At 41.7% G+C, this 21,726-nt stretch overlaps 1 protein-coding gene across 2 annotated transcripts; it reads left to right on the plus strand.

Annotated features, from left to right (window-relative positions):
- The first annotated feature begins 906 nt into the window (after positions 1-906).
- Positions 907-19,274, plus strand: RAB36 (RAB36, member RAS oncogene family). Of its 2 annotated transcripts, XM_073313723.2 has the most exons (12): positions 907-1,202; positions 4,124-4,202; positions 5,750-5,854; positions 7,455-7,546; positions 10,717-10,782; positions 12,297-12,398; positions 13,984-14,048; positions 14,190-14,241; positions 15,286-15,367; positions 17,357-17,447; positions 18,005-18,124; positions 18,376-19,274. In XM_073313723.2, exons 3-12 carry the CDS (start codon positions 5,786-5,788, stop codon positions 18,438-18,440), a joined length of 804 nt encoding a protein of 267 aa, XP_073169824.1. In that variant the 5' UTR covers positions 907-1,202; positions 4,124-4,202; positions 5,750-5,785; the 3' UTR covers positions 18,441-19,274. The 2 variants fall into 2 exon arrangements, with proteins under 2 accessions (XP_073169824.1, XP_078705045.1); XM_078848919.1 differs by lacking the exons at positions 907-1,202; positions 4,124-4,202 and adding an exon at positions 4,923-4,973.
- Positions 19,275-21,726: the final 2,452 nt, after the last annotated feature.

The following is a 21,726-nucleotide window of genomic DNA, read 5'->3' on the forward strand; positions in this document are numbered from 1 at the left end:
TTTCAGACAGTCAGAATGCAGGGATATTGCACAGTGACTGACCTATAACTGTATGCTTATGGCTCTTTTATGCCTCTTTCTGCACTCTAGCTGAGGAGTTTGGGTTTCCATAATTACTGTAAGATTATTTCTCAATAGCTGTATGGTATGCAGATCCCTGTTTTCTGACCATATATGCAGCATGACTATTATCCAAGTGTCTCCTGCAGGCTTAAAGAACTATATAAGCTGTTGGTTATATTTCTGGGTGCCACTCACTCTCTTGCTGCATGACTTTGGGCAAATCAATTAACTTCTTGATTCAATTTCCTGGTCTGCAAAATTAGGATAATAATATTCAACTTTATAAAGTGCTATGAGGTCCTCAAATGAAAGGTGATATATAAATGCAGAATATTGTTGTTATTTTGGGGAAAATATGCCGGAATGTTAAAGACCAAAATATATAAAAAAAATCTTGATTTATAATAAGGCAACACTTTTTAATGGACCTATTTGCAGACTATTATTTCTGTAGAAAACAAAATATTTCAAATTATACTAATATTGACCAAGAGAGAGGCATTGTTTAGTAATTTAATAGTGGGACTGGGTGACAGGCACTCCTGAATCCTAATCTTAGCTCTGCCTCTAATTCTTTCTATAGCCTTGGAAAGTCATTTAGCTGCTGTCTCAGTTTCTCCATTTTTAAAGTGGATTAATATTTGCATACCCCACAGAACTGCTGTAAATATTACAGTAGATGGGTATATTTTTGTGAAGTGCTTTGAACATGAAAACAACAATCTAATAGCTTCGTGTTCTCGGTTCAAGAAAGCCAAGATAAGAGTATCTAGCCTGGTTCATGTTATTTGATTTAGAGTTCTACTCTTACAGGGTGAAAGGACTGATCTGCATTAAAATTGGTATCACAAGGGCACAAACAAGCTCAAGATTCTGTGATTTCCTAATAAAAAGAACAATAAAAAAGAAGGCTCAGCAGATGGTTGAAGACATTTTAATCCCTCTGTATGTGAAGATGTAAAAGTGGATATTGTCTCAGATCAAATATGCATAACAAAAGAACTTGTGTAAGATTATTTGATTTAACAATGCTTACATCATACTAAATCCCCATGCTTCATAGAGACTGGCACAGTCCTGTGTTTGCCTTCCTCATACTGGTAGTTCTACTGAAATCAACGGGACACGTCTTGTGAATAGTAAGTAAGATTTATGACCTGCTCCTTCTTCTCCCATTTAAATTAATTATAGCTTTGTTATTGACTTCAATTGGAGCAGAATAGGGTCTCTTGCCTTTTAATTGAAAAGTATATATTTAATTTATTTATGTTAAAGCTTTTGCACCTAAAACAATTAGTGAAATGGTTTCTCACCATGCAGCCTTTTAAGAGAGAAGGAAATTTCAGGCATATTTAAAAAAGGGGGGGGGCGGGAGCCATATTTCACATCAAACCTATGCTTCTAGGGGACTTTGAATCCCTGAAGGTGTGAAATAGCTGTATCAGTGGCCTCGGGACCTTATGAAAACCACGCCATGTGATGCTGGGCAAACACCTAAGATACGTAGTAATCATTATTTTGATGCACTGGTTTGTCAGCATCCCTCCTGATACTTTTGTCACAGAAATAAAACACGTAGCTCAGAAAAAAACTTTGGTGCAGCCAAATGCTTGAAAAAGATCCAACTACTGTTTTAAAATAGCTGAGAGTTGGAGCCTATAAGTTAGAGACTGAAAAGGGCACAATTATGTGGGAATGCTAGTTAATCACTCTAGAATAAGATTGATTTAAAAACAAAAACATTTTAAAACAATTGAAAGTAAATATAAAATTATGCTTTCCATTAGACATACACTGCTTTGGCTGCTGTTCTCCACCTATGCAGGGTTTTGGCCATATGGCTTTACCTTATGCATAGATCTACTAGTCATACCCTCATTTCTGGACCATGCCCACATTTCTTCCTCCACATTACTTTCCGGAGACCCACCACAGATGTGACATCTAGATTATATGAGGATTATTTCTTCTGTACATTGTTTCCGCTTGGTAGACCCTTACGCATCCACGTAAGTGGTCTTGAGACTTGCCTCTGTTTTTAAGTATCAGCCCATTAATGTTTATGACATAGCTTTATGTGTAAGTTTAAAATTTGATAGCTTGGTAGGCAGGAAGCATATGTCACTGCAATGCTGATTACCTCACTCTCAGGGAGCTCTGGGTTCTCACGCAGGCGACTGTGACATGTTCTGGCATCAGGGAAAATCAACTGTTTGTGCAGCTTGTGCTACAAAAAAGGTTACTTCCCCACTCTTCACAAAGCAGTTAAATATTCATGCCCATGAACTAATTTTCATTATGGTTGTGCAACAGCTATAATAATCAGAGTTCTTAGACAGGATTTTACAAAGACAATAGTATGGGTCAGTCAGATCAGTAGAATTAACATCAGACAAAGGAATAGATGCTGGCTTGTCATTGAAATCCACAGTGGCAAACTTTGTTACTGTTAAAATGGTTTTCAAGAAAACATACTTCTTTTCTTAATCTCAGAATTTGGGAGCAAATTATCCAGTAAACCAGCTAGTCCCATATTGTGGGTTAGAAACTCATTGAGTGTACACTTCCATTGGGATGTGGGCTCTTCCCTTTGCAGAATGGGAAGAGGGTGTCCTGAATAACCTGCAGACCTCCCAATATCCACAGGAAACCAGGCCATCCCTACAAAGGACCCGTGCCTCCACTCTGCCTTCTCTCCTACTTCCTTGGTCCTTTGGCAGGAACCTTGCTGTCCTGGGCTTCTCCAGAGGCCATTAGCTTTGTACACTCCTTCAGGAGTAAGAGGGGCAGCATTAATTTATTCTAGTTTTCTGAAGGATGTTGGAGAGAAAGATGGAGAGTAGCTGGCCTGCCAGACCCAAATTCCCTCTCTATCCATAGAGTCTATTTTACATAGAATACTGATAAAGGTGTTTCTAGCACTGATGGAAATGCGGGATGATGCCATGAAGGCAGTGTGTCCCTTTTTTTTCTCTATGACCAGGTCCCCTGCAACCCCGTAGGCAGAGGAAATGATCTGGGCCTTAATACAGACCTCTGGTCATAGTCAGCTTTAAAGTTTTCTTATTTTCCTCAGTGTTCTTTGACAGAGTTGTATTTCTTATATCATTATCCATGCTCCCTCATTGTACAGTACAGTTTATTGATTTACTTGCTGGGGGAGTGGGACTGAAGCATGAGCAAAGTAAATATACTGGGTACCAACAAAGACAACCTGTTTATTTAAATTGGTTACCTTGGTCTCTGTTGCACTTTGGATTCATTGAGAGTGGTATTGATTTTTATAGTTCCTTTTGTGAAAGGGCTCTAGGAGACAAGCAGTGACTCAGCCTGTGTACACAGGGCAATTATTTACATGCCTAGGATGTTCTAGAACAGAATAGGGGGAGGTTAAGGAAGCAGCTTACATGGTGAGGCTGTCACCCAGGCAATAAGGTTTTTGTTGTGATTTTAAATTATTAATTTAAAATGTGAAAACTAGCTAAAATCTATCCCCATTAGCCACAAAGGGGTTTTATACGTAAAGGGCTAAATCCTTTATAGATTCCAAGGCTAGAAGGGACCATTGTGATCATGTAGTCTGACCCTCTTGTATAACACAGGCCATAGAACTTTCCCCCAAATAATTCCTAGAATAGATCTTTTGGAAAAACAACCATTCTTGATTTAAAAATTGCCAGTGATGGAGAATCCCCCATGATCCTTGGTAAATTGATCTCACCTTGTACACACACAGGTAAGCTAATTTACTTTCCTAGGACTATTCACATAAGTAAAACAAGCTGGATTTAGTCCAGGGGTTGTAGAATTGATAACATTCCAGCTTCTCTGGATGATCTATTGACAGCAAACCCTGGGGTCTTGTTTGTTTTTGCAATATGCTTATGTTCACATGAATGACTAAAAATATTTAAAAGTAACTGCACACAATAGAGAACAAAAGCACTGGTTCTAGGTAGCAGATTAGGAATTCAGCTGTGTAATATTCATTGTGTATAGTCTGAAAAAATCATTGTAGTTTCTCAATCTTTCATTGTACATTCATGTGTCATTTTGTAAGGTACTGATCCAAGTGGGATTGCCCCTCAAGACTTTGCTCCAGGACTTCCAGGCTGGACTCCAGGACTGAGAAATAGAATGTGAGAGATTTCTTTTATTCACGATTTTTAAATCTCATTGAAAGAGATGGCAAAATCCTTCATTATACAAGATTAGAATTAATCCATAAGCCTGGAATAGAGGGAAGGACGGTATGCATTGTGTACTAATAAATAGGTTGGAGAGTGCTCCTACCGTGCAGATCTGCATTTGATTCCTCAGGGCCTGTCTCTTGCTCCCAGGATGTTAGGAGGTGAGATCAATTAACGGCTTGATAGAACAAACAATTCTTTGTATAAAGGACTCTTTAAAACAGTTTGCTGGTGAACTGTGCAGCCTGATTCTGAAGTTGAGCTGAAATCCATTTAGCTGAAATTCTGAAAATTCCTCATGGGTTTCATCACATTCTCTCAGGGGTTCCATCGTTAGTATCCTTAATATTACTTTATTGCTAGTTTCCCAGCCCTCCAGGCCCTTATCTAAGGGGCTGATCCTGCAAGTCTTTACTCAGGCCCACCACCCACTGAATTCAGTGGCACTATCTCCTTAATGCAGAATCAGAGGCCCATTGTGCTTACTAACCAATAGCATCTGACTACCCACATCCATAAGTAACCAGTTCAGCCCTTTAAAACTGCTCCTTGTTAGAGAGATCTGCAGTATCCCTATGTAGTTAGTTACTCTTTATTCCAGCTCCACCGTCAGATGGGGGGGGCGGCGGGGTGGAATGTTTCAAACCAGTTGCTATGGTCACGCAGTAGCAGGCGGAGCTGCTCGTGTAGCTGAGAACCTGCTGCATCAGCTGCTGCATGGTGAGTCCTACTTTGCTACATGATCAGTTTTCTTATTGGAAATGTCTTTATTGTAAATTCTGGTAGCAGATAATTACTCTAATAAAGGACTTTTCCCTGCATTCCCCAAAGCTACATTGTGTAGCTAAACGGATGTGTTTGGAATACGTCTCTAGGTGGCTGGGGTGACTGGGATTTCTTAATATATGCATGATTCATATGAACATTACCCTTCTTCCAAGTCACGTTGTGTATTGACTTAATTCTGTCTGAGCTGCTTTTGGATGACAGTTTTGTTCAGTATCAGGAAAAGTGGCAACTTCATGATCCTTCCGCCTCCAACCAATTGGATGAAATGATGTCATGTAGGATTTATAATGTAACATGCATTGGGAAGGGGCATGAGGGAGATTTCAAATAATTATGAGAAAGATTTTTAAATGTGGTGTTTCAACACCTTACAAAATTATTTATCCGATGGAGAAACTATAAACACTTGTCTGTAAAATTAATCCCTGAGTGAGGGAGTCTCTTCCATCTTACTGAAATGAGACTTGGCTGCATTGTAACCTCAGAAAGCCACTCATTGCTGTTACAGCAACATAGTGAAAGAGTTCCTTTTAGCTAAGAAATGGGGCATTTATTACAAAGTGAAATCAAAGATCTACAAGCAGTGGGCTGCCAACTGCCTGGTTTTGTACCAGGAAAACAAAGATGCAGTATCCATAAGGAATGGTCATTTCCTTTTTTCATTCATGTTTGGGGTCTGCTGAGATGATTGTTTATCTCCTTTACAGGTTTCATGTCTAACAGAGACAGACTGGATTTGGAGGATGAAGTCCAGCCTAATGCATTTGATTCCTCCAGTGAGTAGGGACAGAATAATCTCCCACTTCCCCAAGGTAAGCAGCTCCTCCTTCCTGTGCCCATACAGCTTGGCACCTGGCAGGCTAAGTAGTGCCTTCCCCACCCACCGAGGAGTTTTTTCCCCCCATTTACATACAATTATTTTTTGCTTTTTTTAAATGCAGAAATTTTAATAATTTCTCAGCATTTCAGAGGGACCATCATTTCTCCGTTCCCTTCCAAGGCTGGTATCTCAATTACCAACCTTGATCCCTTCCTTCAACCAAAAATGGACATACATCTTGACACAAAAGCCTTGTCTGTAATTCCCACCTGTTCTTTCAACTGACACAGATAATTGCCACAGTTAAGGAGTTGTTACAGTATTTTGGGAAAGATGAAAAATGTGGCTGGGATTTAATAGGCAAAAAAGGAAAATAGATCGAGTGGGGGTTATAGGATTTGATGGAGTTTTCTTTCTCATGTTCTTTTTTTCAGTTGCTCAAAAGTTCTTTAAACACAGTCCTTTTGGGCTGTGCCTGAAATAGTTCATGCTTGATCTCAGCCCAAAGATTTTGTTTTTAATTTGGTCAGAGTCAGCTCAATTGTTTTAATAAATTATGCAAGCATGGAGGGAAATACACTTTTTAAAATATTCCATTTGAAATGTTTGCACTTGCATAATTCCCTCTAGCGAAAGAGGTGTTATTAGCCTTAGCCTGCACACCTGTAAAATCTTGCAGGATACAAGGGTAACAACCACTGCCTAAATCATGCAACAGTCAGAGCAGGGTACAATAACCATAAGAATAAAAGACCAGCCATACTGGGTCAGACCAGTGGTCCATCTAGCCCTGTATCCTGTGTTCCGACAGTGGCCAATGCCAGATACTTCAGGGGGAATGAACAGAACAGGTAATAAGTGATCCATCCCCTGTTGCCCATTCCCAGCTACTGGGAAACAGAGGCTAGGGACATTTAAATTCGTGATACTATGACTGAATTTAAGAAATAGCAGGGACTTATTGGGAGGGTTGTGGGAGTGGGAAGGGAAGGGAAATCAAGCCTGCTTTATTAGAAATCAGTCATAACAGAAAGAGCTCCCTGCACAAGATGAGGTATAAAAGACAGTGTAGTAAGAATGACCTGATGGATAGCATGACCACAACTGTGAATTTTTTTCATTTTATGGAGGAAATTAAAGTTCCTGAATCTTTAACGCCAGACAAAAAACACAGAGATATCTTGTGTACTGTGGAGTTTATCTAGGGATTTACATGATGAAGGAGGCTTACACTCAAAAAAGTGATAAAATAAGTGATGGAGACGATACTTTTGTTGTCTGAAGGGGAAGCTGCTGGTCTACTTGGGAAGTTATTCCTGATTAACTCCATGTGTGGGTGCTTTTAATCTGGAATAGTAAATCCACTTTAAATTCATACCCTGTTTTATTCCAGATTAATTTTCATGTGTAGACAGACCCACATACTGTGTAGCCTCACTGCCTGTTAATCCAGGGAATCTTTCTCCCATACCTGTCCTTGATGAGGGCTTCAAATTCATCATCTTGTAAGGAGTCCAGCCAAATGGGAACAAATTAATATGTTAGACATCATCCCACAATACATCCAAGTGACTGCTCTGTATTATCTGCAGTGGTACACACCAGAGGCCTGTCTCCAGTTCAAAGATCACTTCCATGCACTGGTCAGGAGTGCCTGTCAGCAACACAATACTGGGACAGTTGGGTGAGTCTCTGTAATAAACTGGTCTTTACATTTTAAAAATTATTTTAAGTTCTTATGTATACTTTCCTTAGTGTGTTAGCCTCACTTCTCCCCTGCCCCCATGTATTTTAAGCTGTGTCTGTACTAGAATTCTCAGTCATATTTGACAATAGTTGTCCAATGGAGTTCCTTCTGCTTCCCACAAACTGGTGCTGAAGTTGTTTTTCCTACTGATGTAGACAGGGTCAGCCAAGTTCAACAACTTGGGTCAACCACGGTCAGGGTCATCCAAGTCCAAAGGGTCAACCGTGATTTTTAAATGGGTGTGGAAGTCTGTCCTGTCTACACCAGCAGTGTCCTGTCTACACCAGCAGGACAACCAAGTTCAAAACTAGCAGTAGGGAATAGGGTAGATGTAGCCTTGCTGTCCTCCTCTCAGTTGACACCAATACTGATTGAGTATAGAAAACCAGTAATTAATACAAATCTTTGGGCCAAATTCTGTTTTCATTTACGCTGGTGTAAATGTGGGGTGGCTCCATTTTCAGTCAATGGAGTTACCTAGGAATCTGGCCGTAACCCTTCAAAACTATTTCTTTCAGGAAAACAGACATTTTATACTTTCTCCTTAAAGCTGGAGCATTATTCTGGAGAAGAATAATATATTGTGCTGAGAAATGCAAATCAATTTTCTTCTTTTGCCTTTCATAATGCTTCTTGAATTGTTTTTTTGAAATGTCATCTCTCCCAGAGCAGGCTTTCCTTTTACTCGTTCCTTCAGTTAAATTGTAAAGTTAAATTTCACAAACTCAGCCTTATGATTTCATTGCTGAGTCAAGGCAGAGAGTTGAGCTGTGAGGGAGATCATCCCTATTCAACTACAATAAATAGTTTAAAAATAAAATTGAGAAGGTTACTGGCAAAGTATGTCAATGATATAAATATTCCCTTTTGGGGGGGGGTTGCTCCAGTGTGAAAATCTCTCTCTCTAAGGGAAGCTAACTGTATTCTGAGTACTCAGAATGTAGTTTACTACTCTTAAAGACAAAACTTGTTAATTTTATTGAGCTATATCCATCTTTAAGCAGAACTCCTCATTCATCTTATTGGGAAGTCTTGCTTAAAAACGGAGGATATAAGGGCATACTATGGCCCTGTATTGCTAGTTTTTCTTTGCTGTACATCTGTTGCAGGTACCCCAGGGCCATTTTCTGAATCTTCAGCATGCTGGCAAAATACTATTTACTGAACAGAAATATTCTTCTCATCTGTAACCCAGACATTATTGCTTTTACAAGAATTATAGTAACTCCCCTTTCATTTAATCTGGCCCCAGTGAATGGCTAAAAGGATTTTTATTTTGGCTCCTTAATAAAATTAAAGCCCTCTCTTTTCAATGGTCACTAGATCGGACCATTCTTATGCTGCTTCTTGGCAGACAGCTGATGGTTTGACCCAATATATACAAAACAAGAGCATTACTTGTCATGAACAGCTGTTATTTTCCTTTCTTATTATTTTTAGTTATGTGGAATATTTCTCCTCGCATGCAGCAAAATAGTGTGAGCAATTCAGTGACCGGTGGACCATATATTAAGTCTCTGTTCATGTTCCATCAGTGTGTGAGCCCCAGAGTATTTTGTTCTACTAGGAGTTAATGGAAGTCACATATTCAAACAGTTATATTCTTCTTTTGATTCCTTTTGCCTTTAATGGAGCTGATTTCATCAAGTATCATATCATCAGCAGTTAATAATCAGGGATCAGAATTTCATGGAGCCGTGATATAACCTGATAGATTGTTAAATAAAAGATTTGTTTCTCTTTTAAAAATTCAGTATAAAACTATTAAATCTACTAAGCTATTACTGTAGCATACACACAGGAGACACTAAATTATCATTCAGAGGTTAGTTCATTGAAATCAGTCACAGTTACCCACCCACCTGCAGCTCCTTAAAGACATACAAAATTACAGTATTAAGAGTACAACTTGAGTAACTTAAAGCCCATCCGCTGCTTCCTGTGGGAGGATCCAGAGCAAAGAGGATTATTTGAAGCCAGCCTCAGATTAATACTATTCCAAATAGTCAGGAAATCTTTTGGCACTAAATGATGTGTTTTCTCCAGAGATAAATCTCACAGTAGATTAGTCATTATAAGCTATTTTCTTGTTCAGGTCCATAGGACCCGATACTGTGCCATTTGAGTCAATGAGTCTTGCTGTTGATTTTAGTGGCAGCAGGATTGAGGCCGCACATTTCCAAATGCTCACAAATACACAGATTCTTATATGCCGTTATGTGCAAATTAGGGTGACCAGATGAAACGGACAAAATATTGGGAGACATGGGAGAAACAAACAAACAAAAAAAAGCGGCCGGAGCTGAGTTGCCAAAGCAAAACAAAAAACCCGCCGGAGCAGCCAAAGCCGTAATATCGGGACAAATGGGGTCCCGACCGTGCATCGGTCGGGACGCGGGACAAATAACTAAAAATCGGGACAGTCCTGCTTTTATTGGGATGTCTGGTCACCCTAGTGCAGATGCTCACACCTGGACACACACATAAACATACAGTACAAGCATTCTTAGTAGGAGAGAGTCTCTGCCCCAAAGAATTTACAATTTAAGAAAAACTGTACAGTGTAAGAAACACAGTATTTATCTCCGCTCACAGTATCCAGTTCTTTTTGCAATTGCAAATTCAGGGTCCTCCCTTCTCCTCCTTTAGTAATTGCAAATTCAGGCTCCGATACTGCAGTTGATTAAGCTAGGGCGGACTCTTGCAGCTGCACACATTCTGCGAAAGCATACTACTCTGCCTGTGCATTACAACTTACTGGATAGGAGCCTAAGTCACCATTACATGGTAAGAATATTGAAACTAAGGGCAAGTCTACACTACAGAGCTACATTAGCACAACTGCAGCGTGTCTGGTGAAGACGTGCTATGCCGATGAGGGAGTGCTTTCCTGTTGGCATAATTACTCCACCTCGGCAAGAAGCAGAAGCTATGTTGGCAGGAGAGCATCTCCCACTGACATAGTGCCGGTGTGAACAGCACCAAACTTGCGTCACTCAGGGGAGGGGTGCTTTTTCACTCCCCTGAGTGACGTAAGTTATATTGACTTAGGCTGTAGTGTAGACCTGCCCTAGTATTACTGAACAATAACAAAATATTTGTTACAGGCTGAAAATATCCAAAGTGGTTGTGGTTGGAGACCTCTATGTTGGGAAAACCAGCCTCATCAACAGGTACAGTATATCTCAGCAGATTGGGTTTTCTGTTTAAATGTATACCAATTTCTCTGCATGCTGGACTCTCTTCCTTTACCATCTATGTTTTCAGGATGATTGCCTCATTGTAGTAAGGACTTTCAGTTTTCTATTAAATCAGTAATAAAAATATTAAGTATTTCTATTCACCCCTCTGCTGATCACAGTGCCCCACATTGTCTGTCTAAAGATGGTTTTTGGGCATTAAACTGAAGGAAAACCAGAAAACCTACAATTATAGGCACTAAAATTCACTACAGCATCATAGAAAATCCCTGTTAGCACCTTGATCAGTCCTTTTTGGCCGTGCAGGATTATTCCCTCTATGGTATATTCTCAGATATTTTGACCAGTCTCGTTTTAAATGATCCCAAGATATGGGGCTTTCAACATTTCCTTTGGAAGGCTGGAGTGGCCCTCAGATTCTCAGTCTTGTTTGGAGAATTGTTCCTTAAAACATTTTTAAAAGATCTTGCCTATTCACTGACCCCAATAGAAGCAGCTCAGGCCACTTCTACTTCTGCAGGAGATTGTTGGGAGCCCAGAGATTCCTCTCACACCTTTGTGTATAAACTGAGTCAGTTAAGCATGAGGACCCTGAAGCATTAATTTCACTGATACTTCCCAGAATCCTCAGGCCAGTTCTATACTTCATGGTGTGATGACAGTATCAGGATATGGAATTTAAATAGCTTGTTATCACGATAGCTTCCTTACTATCCTCACAATTTCAGTCAGTTCCTAAATATTGGTAAGAAGTAGATTCTGGATGGTTTCTCATCCTTTTGGATAATTCATTTTTCTCTACTTAATGTGATCCATATTCATCTATATTTGCCACCTATCAGATATCCCTTATAAATGAAGTATTCTGTGGTTTTAATTTCTTTGATAGTCAAGAAATAGTTTATTCTGATTTTCTCCAGTCCTGGGGGTCTGTTAGGGTATGTCTGCATTACAATTGGGAGCACGCATCCCAGCACAGATAGACAGACTCCCTAAGAGTGGGGCTTGAGCTAGCATGCTAAAAATAGCAGTGTGGACATTGCGGCTTGGGAGGCAACACAGGTTCTCAAGTCCACCTAACCGTCTGGATCTGAGCTTGGGTAGCTAGCCCAAGTCTCTGCTGGGACCACGACATCCACACTACTATTCTTAGCATGCTAGCTCAAGGCCTGTTAGTACAAGTGTGTCTACCCGGGCTGGGAGGCTCGCTCTCCGCTTCAGTGTAGACAGTCCCTTAGAGAAGCCCACTATAGTTTTCCCTTTATGTTTCATTTACTTCATCCTTACTCAGAGTAACTACTCTCTTCATTATCAATTTGTTTCTCATTGATTTGGTAAATATTTTTGAAATACAATGTGACTGAACTTCTGCTCCACAGTTATTCAACTCCTCCCTATATAACACACCTTGCACAATACTGAGGCATGATATAAAATTTAAAAAACACCATGCTATTAGCTTTCTCCTAATACCTTTTTCATTGCAGGTTTTGTAAAGATATTTTTGATCGAGACTACAAGGCAACCATTGGAGTAGATTTTGAAATTGAGCGGTTTGAAATAGCTGGAGTGCCATATAATCTCCAGATGTAAGTTGGAACCTTATAGTACCAGCTGTTTTCTTTCTTACATGCCTACAGTTTGAACAGAACTTGAATTGCTACAGGCTTTAATGGTATCAAAACCTCTGGTTTATATTCCATACAACATTGTGCAGTGTGAGAAACACCTGCTGTCCTTGGGCACTGAAGAATTTCAGGATTTTAGTATAAACCTCAAACTGTTGGGTTCCTTGTCTTTGAAAGCTTTATAATTGTACCACCCACACTCTCCTTAGATACCACGTCTGATTTTTTAGTTGGGTTCTTTCTTTTTACTCAGTCTTCCTGTAAGATTGAATTAAGCCCTGAGCAGCAAATTATATCCTTGGCTACATCTATTCCACTCTGTTGCCTTCAGTGGGAGTACATGGATGTAAATGAATACAGAATTTGGTTTTATGAGATTCAGGCTTTGCTCCTGTACCCATTGAAGTCAGTGGCAAAGCTCTCAGTGGCGTAGGATCAAGCACTAAGGCCCAGATCCACAAACCGCAGACTTAGGTGCTTAAATTTCATCTTCAGATGCCAGTTTTGGTTCCACTGTGATCCACAAAACTCTTTCCAAATCCTGTAGATGCCTAAATTCACTTGGCTCTAAAGTTTTCTGGGTGAAAGCTCCCTCAGCACCTAAGTTTCTGCCTCTGGGCATGCACACTTCTACCTCATTCTAAGTATCTGGATGCCTATCTCCTGTCTAAACCCCAGATTAATCTACAAACCGGGGAAGATAGGTGTTTGTCTGCCTAAATCATGTGCAGGGCCCAATCCGCCAGGCTTGGTCCGAGACCATCTACTGTATTGGGTCCCATTCAGAATTTTGCTGGAGGAGGAAGTAGTGCTTTCCACCTTATAATTGTTAGCCCAATGGTTAGTACACGTGCCTGGGACTCTGCTGGAGTGCGAGAAAGGATTTGAATGGTGCGTGGGGGGGGGGTCTCCCACCTCTCAGGAGAGTGCTCTAGCCACTGAGCTTTGAGGCTACTTCAGTCTCTCCTGCTGAAGCTGTTCTAGTTTGGATAAATAATTAAAGAGTAATTGGAGGAGGGGGATTGAAGCCTGAGTCTCCCACCTCCTTCAGTTGTTGCCTTAATCACTGGGCTACAGAACCAATCTCTCTGTCTCTTCCGCCAGTGACTTTTTCACTATGGATAGATAGACTTAAATAGTCACTGAGTCAGAGAGAGTACAGGGAGTCTAGGCGTCTAACTCAGGCTTTGTGGCTCATAATGGTGTTACTGTGATTTTCTGCACACCTAAAAGTTAGATGCTGTGATGCTCAGCATTGCAACACCTAAGACCCTTTGTGGATCTGGGCCTAAATGGCTTCCCCAAGGCTAAATCATGTCTGTTCTGAGAATAGCAAATACAGGGTTAAAATGCCTTCATTAAAATAATGGTGCTTTACATTTTACAGGATGTCTAACAGTACTTAATGGGTAACATATTCCAGATGGTAAGCTTCTCTGGTATCACATTCTTCTCCAACTTGTACCAGTCTATTGCTTCATTAGTGTGTTTGCTCAGGTTGCACTGGGTTTGATTGACCTGAAATTTCTCTTTTCCTTCTGCACAGATGGGACACAGCAGGTCAGGAAAAGTTCAAGTGCATTGCATCTGCTTACTACAGAGGAGCAGAGGGTGAGTAAGTCAGAAAGCACTTCACAGTCAGGATCAAATGAACTGTGCTCTCACTGTATGCTTCAGGAACTGAATTGAATCCGTAAGATTTCTAATCCACTGTCTCATTTAATCATTTTTTCTGTGCTGTTTTTATTGCAGTTATTATAACAGTGTTTGATCTGGCTGATATCCAGACTTTGGATCACACGAAGTAAGTTCCTGGCCAAGTCTTTGAGATTTTAGTAAAAGGTCTCCAGCATAAAACTGAACTGGGAATTAAAATTCACTGGGCCTGATTTTATGTGTAGGTATCTTACTAAGCCAGAAAAATGAAGGGTGGATTTAGCCAATGTGTCTGAATAATTTAGTGTCTCAAATGTTACTCATTTCCTAGGCTTTCTACTTACCAACTAGCTTTTTCTTACTCCAGTACTGTCTGTAGTGATGATTCTGATAGAAAAGATTCTGGTACTTAGATTTAAAGCAGAATGTGGGCTGTAAAGGAGGGAATGGGATACTGGAGAGACTACCTTGCACAGATCAGTCATAAGTACTGCAGTGTCTGCAGCGTGTACAAATATCATTTTATTAAATAGTGTCTCTGCTTGGTAGAAGAAGGTTGAAGTCTGTGGGCCTAATTTTTCTTTCTCTTACATTGATAACTCAAAGATCACTCCACCTAAGTCAATGGCATTTCACAGGTGTAAAACTGGTGCGAGATAAGAATCAGGCACAGCTTCAGAGTGATCTCTTCCATTAGATTCTTGCCCCAGTGGGAGTTTCTCTCGCTTTCCTTCACTCTCTTTCTTCTTCTCTACTTCATCATTCATCTTTTTCATTCTATCTCTGCTTCTCACTCTCTCTTCCTGTTCTTGCATCTTATTCCTTATCTCTGTGCAGTGTCACCATTACTTTGGCTACATCCCTTGCTGTGGGTGAATACTGTGGCACTTTTGCATTCCTTCTCTAGGGGCTCTGATCATTGTTGGACTTACATTCTAAAGTGGGCAAGGTTGGCTGAAACAAGAACTACTTTCACAAGATGGTAAGCGTGTATCCAGAGGAGCTTTCAAGCCATTTATTCTCTAGTGGGAAAGGCACATGACACATCGGCATCTTCCTCTTCTCTCATTCTCTTTGTTGTTGGTTTCTTTGTCTCTTTCCCTTTCCCCCATATACCTCTATTTCTTTCACTCCTCTTTGCCCTCTTTCTTCCTCTCTCATTACATCTTACTCCTTCCGTTCTGTGTTTCAGGCAGTGGCTAGAGGATGCATTGAGGGAGAATGAGCCAGGGTCCAGCTTCATCTTTCTGGTTGGAACAAAGAAAGATTTAGTGGTAAGTAGTACAAAAGCGGTTCATAAAATATGTCTCTCCTAACCCACTCCAGCGAATTTCCATTTGAAGTTAAGTCCAGGTACTGAGTCCCCACAATCTGTGGTAGCTGCTGCAAAGATCTTGAGAAACAAACTGTATTAACTCCAAAGCAAAGAGGGGTCATGTAGACCTGGAGCAGTAAGCCTCACAGAATGGAAGAGAGTAAACATTGTCTAGAGTGCTGGAGGTCCCCAAATCACTCCCTGTTCTGATGGAGGCACAGCTTTACCAAACACACCTGAAATCACACACAGCAAAGTTTTAAGACCTGAGAAGATTCAGTGCCATGGTAACACCCCTAAAGACTGCTTTGTAGACAACGGATTTAAAAGCTCAGTTATGTCCCCACCCCCTGCTTCTTTGAGGGGGTCATTTGCAAAAGGAGGAGGGAGCAGTTGGCCTCTTCAGACTTGAGTTTATCTCCTTCATTAGCCACCACCCTGTCAAAATTCAAAGATTCAAAAGTAAACACCCTTTTCCTGCTGTTTAGCTATATTTTCTTTCAGTTGCTGCCTGCAATGCTATTCATATCCCTAAAGCTCCTTAGCCCACTTATTTTCCATCAGTTCCTTGGCTGTCTGAAGGAGCGCTAATGCACCGCAGAAGGCTTTGCTCCTGTCAGTTACAACATGAGAAGCTCTTAGAATCTTCTGGCGTGTATCAGGGCAGATAGGGTAGGTAGCAGAAAAAGTTAAACAGGTTTGAGAGGTCAGGGGACACGAGCTGGGCTCAGGTGGAACTGGAAGTAAGAAGAAATTCTGTTTGGAGGCATGTAGGACTTTGTCTTGTGTGGCAGGAGAATATTGGATTAAAACTGGAAAGTTGTCAGCAGGTACAATAGGCTGATTATTAGACTCCCCACCTATTAATACTCTTGAGGTGCTTGCTGATCATCTGTCACTCTCCCAGATGCACTTTGGGTAATTGTCAGCCAGTGAATAGTGGCTGAAGCAGTGAGAAGCTCTTAATACATGTAGCCAGTGGCAATGGGAAACTGACTTGGGTCTTGATCCCGCTGCTGCTTATGCAAATACTTAACTTTAGACATTTGAGTAGTTCCATTGACTTTATTGGGGTTACTCACATGTTTAAATTAAGCACTTTGCAGGACTGGGCTTTGGGATTATACAATACTAGTCAATTTCTATCTGTAGCCCGTTGACCATAGAGAGCAAATTAAGAGAGGAAAAAGTCTTTTAAAATGAAAATAAAGGTACAAGAAATTAAAAATAAATAAAATAAAAATAGAAGGGAAAGAAAAAGAAGGCAATAACAGAAAAGCAGATTAAGAGGGAAAAAAGACTAGCAAGAGAGCAAAAAAAGTCAGGGCGGGGGAGAAAACAGTAAAAACAAAAGGGTTAGAAAGAGGAGTGAAATTAGGAGAGCAACATGAGACAGATGGAGGAGGAAGAGAAAGGAGAAAGGACCTTCACAATTATTAATGCCCTATTGTTGGTGGCTCCTGTAATTTTCTGCTTAGAATTATTTAGAGACTATCTTTTCTATTCTGTGTTTGTATAGCATCTAACACAATGGGGTCCTGGTCCTTGAGTAGGGCTCCTCATTGCTATGATAATAATAATAACCACCTGAAGGTAGCATCTGATAGCTCTCTAGACTACCATATTGTTAATGGTTCACTTCTGCTATCTGATGCTTCACTGCTGTGGAATACAGGGGGAGAATTATATTTAAAAAGAAGTCCTATGTGATTTCCCCTGTCAAATATCTATCTAGCTGTTTTCTTTCACTAGTTCTGTCTTGATATATGGGACGTCCTGGTGTACAAGCTCTAAGGCAAGGCCAGGAAAAGAAAGGACTGACCCCTGTGAAAGCCTCACAATGTAGGGACTGGTAGCATCTTTGTGTTACTGTTACCCCAGATATATTCTGGGAGTATTGTGCCTGCTTTATGTTACAGACAAAGTGATTCCCTGCTGTTTTTCTTAGTCAGGTGCCGCATGTGAGCGGACAGAACTGGATGCCATTCGCTTTGCCAATGAGATGAAGGCTGAATACTGGTCTGTCTCAGCAAAAACAGGTTAGTCACTGCATTGGAGACTGGTTGAGTGTGGCCAGTGCCATTTGCTGGGAAAGAGGGTATCAAGTTCCCCTGATTATGTGCACACCAGTTGGTCATGTGCACATGAGGCTATATATGTGTTTGAGGATGTGTGTTTCGAAATGGTTCTGTATGGCTGTATGTATGTGCATTTGTACAGTCATGGTTGCAGAAATGTGCATTGTATTTTTATGCATTGTCTAGGTTTATTCATAAACGATGGTGCACAAGTGCTTGAGTGTGTGTGTATCAGTGCTCAAATTGGGGCCATAGGAAGCTATATTGCACCACAACTTTCCTCTACTGCTGCTCATCAAAAATGTATTTGTATGTGTGGTTGAAGGAGGGAAATGAGAAAGCGTCACCATGGGGTGGTGGGGATCCAGAGTATACTTTCACTTTGTGGGGAGCACTTTTAGGGTGGCACACTATCACTTTTCTCTCCAGTTTGACCCGTGGTTTGTGTTCATATTTGTATATTTGATCTTGCTTAGCTGTGGGTTTGTAAAACATGGTGTTTCTCTCCTGTTTCCCAGGGGAAAATGTAAAGGAGTTTTTTTCTCGAGTTGCTGCTTTGGCCTTTGAACAGTCTATGCTGAAGGAGCTGGAGAAGAGCAATGGTCGCATGGTCCAGATCGGGGCAGGAAACCTCATCAGTACGTTCAACTTCACTTTCCCTGTACACTTCAATCACTTAAAAGTTTGGGGAAGTGCGGATGTTTCTTGAGGGCCAAATTCTGCCTCATTTATACCAGCGCAACCTCTGACCTAATTTTTTGTCTTTCTTGGTTCTTATGTGTGGTTGCACAAGTGTTACTGAAGGCTGAATCTGGTCGCTGTCATCTTTATTACAGGAAGGTGATTCTACATGGATTAATTATGGTTTCCTTTGGTTTCCTCATTACAGAAATAGAAGGAAATTCACTTGAGACTCCAGAAAGCAACAGCCAAGCCAGCCTGAACTGCTGCTAGCTGCCAGTCATTTCTGCAAGCATCACACCTCCATCTGCATGTGCGTACACCTGCAGCAGGGAAAGCTCTCAAGTAGCTTCCAGTTGAGAGATTGAAAGTCAGTTTATCTCAGGAAAGAATGGAGGAGCTGAAAATGATTCAAGCAACTTGCCTTCAGACAGATGATCTCTCTTCTACCCCTTGCTTTGTGCTCACCTTGTGCAGGCAGCACAATGGTACATAAACCTTCCCTGTGCAAGGGGGAGACTGCTTGTGTGATGGCAAGCTGCCTTTACTTAAGGGGATGGACTCAACCCAACTTTTCCTCCTGCTACCAGGAGGACCTGTAAACAATGTTCTGTACTTGTTTTGTGTTCTTGGTAGCTACCAGAACTCTAGAATCTTGGACAGTGAAGTCCTGGCCCCATTCTTGTGGGAGCAGAAAACCCATGGCAGTGCTGATTATTGTGGTGCATTTGATCTATTTTATCTTTTAAACACAAAATCCTTGTACAAAATTATGCTGACTTGCACTTAAGCATACCTAGTTTACCATGATAGTAGTGAGAGAAATATTCCTCTTGTATCTGGGGTCAGGATATCTGGTTTCAGGATATCTGTCGATCCTTTGTAATTTTTAAGTCTATACATATTCTTCTTCGAATGGATGCAGACCAGAATTCCACTCAGGTGTGTGTGTGTGATCAGTGTGCTGGAGTAGTACTCATCAGAGCGACAGACATGCCCTGAGCCTCCTCATGGCTCCTCCCAAGGCTATATGAGGCTGATGCCACCCTGACCCCCCTCAGTCCCTTCTTATCACTCATGGCCTGAGTCGCAACTTCCCATGTGGTTCTCCCCTCATGCTTTTTTTTCTGCTACATAGTTAGCTCTTAGCTATTTACAGATTTAATGAAGTTATCAGTTAGCACCCTTTAGATAGGTTTTTCTGTACATTTTTTATTTCTAGAATGGCATGGAGCACTCTCTGGGCTTCAAGCACTGCCCTTCACGTGGGGCATCTCTTCCTAATAATGACCCCCACACACACACACATAGGCCTTGTCTACATTAGGGGGGGTTAAGTTGACGTAAGTTACGCATCTTAAGTTATGTAACTTACATATATTAAGTCGATGTAGTTTTCAGCAGAGCTTCTGCCTCTCGTTGAGGTGGAGCACTGAAGTCGACAGGAGAGCACTCTCCCGTCCACTTATTGTGTCTTCACCAGACCCACTAAATCGATGCCACTGCATCAATCGCAGCAGCACCAATTTAGCCCCTAGTGAAGACAAGCCCTATGTGTGTTGTGTCTTGGTGAAGGACATATCAAGGAGAAGTGTAGCATTTGCCACTCCTTCAAGAAACACACTCAGATTTCCAGGATCTGCACCTTATGCAGCATCTCCTAGCATAGGCCATGAGGTCTGCCTCTGCATTTGTGCCCTGCCAGATTGCGCTGTATGCAGTCAGTCACTACTATGGTAAAGACTTCAGACAGGCTCTTGGGCTTGGACTCCTTTCCAAGGAGAAGGAGAGGTCAGTCTTTCTCTCTCTGGGTTCCTTGCACACAGACCCATAAGACTAATAAGAGCCACTCGAGCTCCAAGAGAGGCTCCTCTTCCACCGCAAATAGGGGATTGGTGTAACACAGAGTTTCACAGGGCACCTAGAGTAGGGCAGGGCTGTAAGCCCATGTTTCCCCAGTAGCTAGGCGAGCAACTCCTGGTACCATACCATCGACTCTGGATCTGTCCTCTCAGCAGCCATCAAGTCTGGTACTGGTGGATGCTGTCTCAGCGCCACCTATTTCAATCCTTACAACTTCACAGACACTTGGGGTGGTGAATGACCTGCTCTGCCTATCTATCCCTGGTTTGCCATTGATCCAGGAGTCCGTGGGGCTGGTATTACCTCTGGCTATTCTGGACCATCAACCTCTTTGGCACTGGAGCAGAGAATGCTGTCAGCATCAGCACTGGTACTGGTTAAGGGGACAGTCTAAGACAGTCTCATCTGCACCATCTGGTGCCTGGGTGTCCTCTACATCAGCTCTTGGATGTTCTTTAGTGTTGGCACTGACTGCAACCTCAGTTTTGGGTTTGGGTGTAGACATCAGGCTACGCATCACCTCCTCTGGAGCCTGTTTTGGTACTGGACTTAGAAACAAGACCTTCTATGTCCCGAGATAAATTTATGGTACTGACTGCAGTATCACCACTGGTACCAAACTTACCTCCCCCTGCTGGGAGTTGGACAGATTGGGCCATCCAATAGCCCCACTTGGTTGGGCACTGGTATGCTGACTGATTATTCAGAAGGCCTATCTAGGTCAGACTTGTCTAGCTCCTCTCCATCCCCACCAAGGCATGCAAAGTCTAGTAAACCATCTAGGTCACCTTAAGAGGGGGACCCTTGGAACTGGAATCAGTACCATTCCAATAACAAGGAGAGGCCAGTGTGGCCTGAGACATTTTGACCTCCAATGACCTGTTGGCTTATATGTGTCAGGGGTCGCACATCTCAAACCCTGGTCTACAGGACTCTTAGGAACCAGGAAGTTCTGACCTGCCACCCAGTGACCTGCTAACAGTTGCCAGAACCAGAAGCTGAATTCCAACAGAGAACTCCAGTCCTGGGATCTGATAGGTGGAACAATGGGAGTCCTGATTTTTTTCTCTGCTTGTGTTTAAACAAAACACAGGAAGAGGAAGTTGTCCATGCAGTTGGGTTTTCCCTGCTTAGGACTGCTTCCCTTGTGCTACCTGCTCCTACTGCCTGACTCTGATCTCCTGGTAACCTGACCCTGCCTGCCTCCTTAACTCGCTCTCCAACCACTAGGTCAGACTGCACACATCCCACTTGTGACAATATAGAATGCTTGGATGGCTCCTAGATCCTCCAGATCTTGATCTTCAGCCTGTTTTAGGAGAAAGTCCCTGGAACCATCCACATCAGGGCCTTGTGCACTGGAAGAGCAACTAGAAGCTCTCCCCTCTGAACAACCAGCTCAATAAGATGAGCCATGTTGGAGGAACGAGCTCTGTCTCAGGAGGCTACTTCAGCTCTGGTCAATTTATCCTCTCCCTCCCCAGGCTCACTCTTGCCAGTCCCAGAGCATTTTTAATCCTGTCAGGATGTGCTTAGAAGAATGGCCTCTGCACTTGGTATATATTCCAAGTTATTTACAGGAGAATACCTACAAGCTATTGGACATTCTTCAAGCTGCAATCTCAAGAAGGGTAGCCCTCCCAGTAAATGAGGCACTTTTAGAGCCAGCGAAAGTGTTATGGAATACACCTGCTTT

The sequence above is a fragment of the Lepidochelys kempii genome, chromosome 15, assembly GCF_965140285.1.
Source record: "Lepidochelys kempii isolate rLepKem1 chromosome 15, rLepKem1.hap1, whole genome shotgun sequence".
Classification (NCBI taxonomy): domain Eukaryota; kingdom Metazoa; phylum Chordata; order Testudines; family Cheloniidae; genus Lepidochelys; species Lepidochelys kempii.

What these genes read in the sequence shown, in the direction of transcription:
- RAB36 (XM_078848919.1), top strand. An exon ending in CACAATACTGGGACAGTTGG is followed by an intron (nt 7,547 to 10,716) that starts GTGAGTCTCTGT and finishes TATTTGTTACAG; the next exon opens with GCTGAAAATATCCAAAGTGG. An exon ending in CGGGGCAGGAAACCTCATCA is followed by an intron (nt 18,125 to 18,375) that starts GTACGTTCAACT and finishes TCCTCATTACAG; the next exon opens with AAATAGAAGGAAATTCACTT.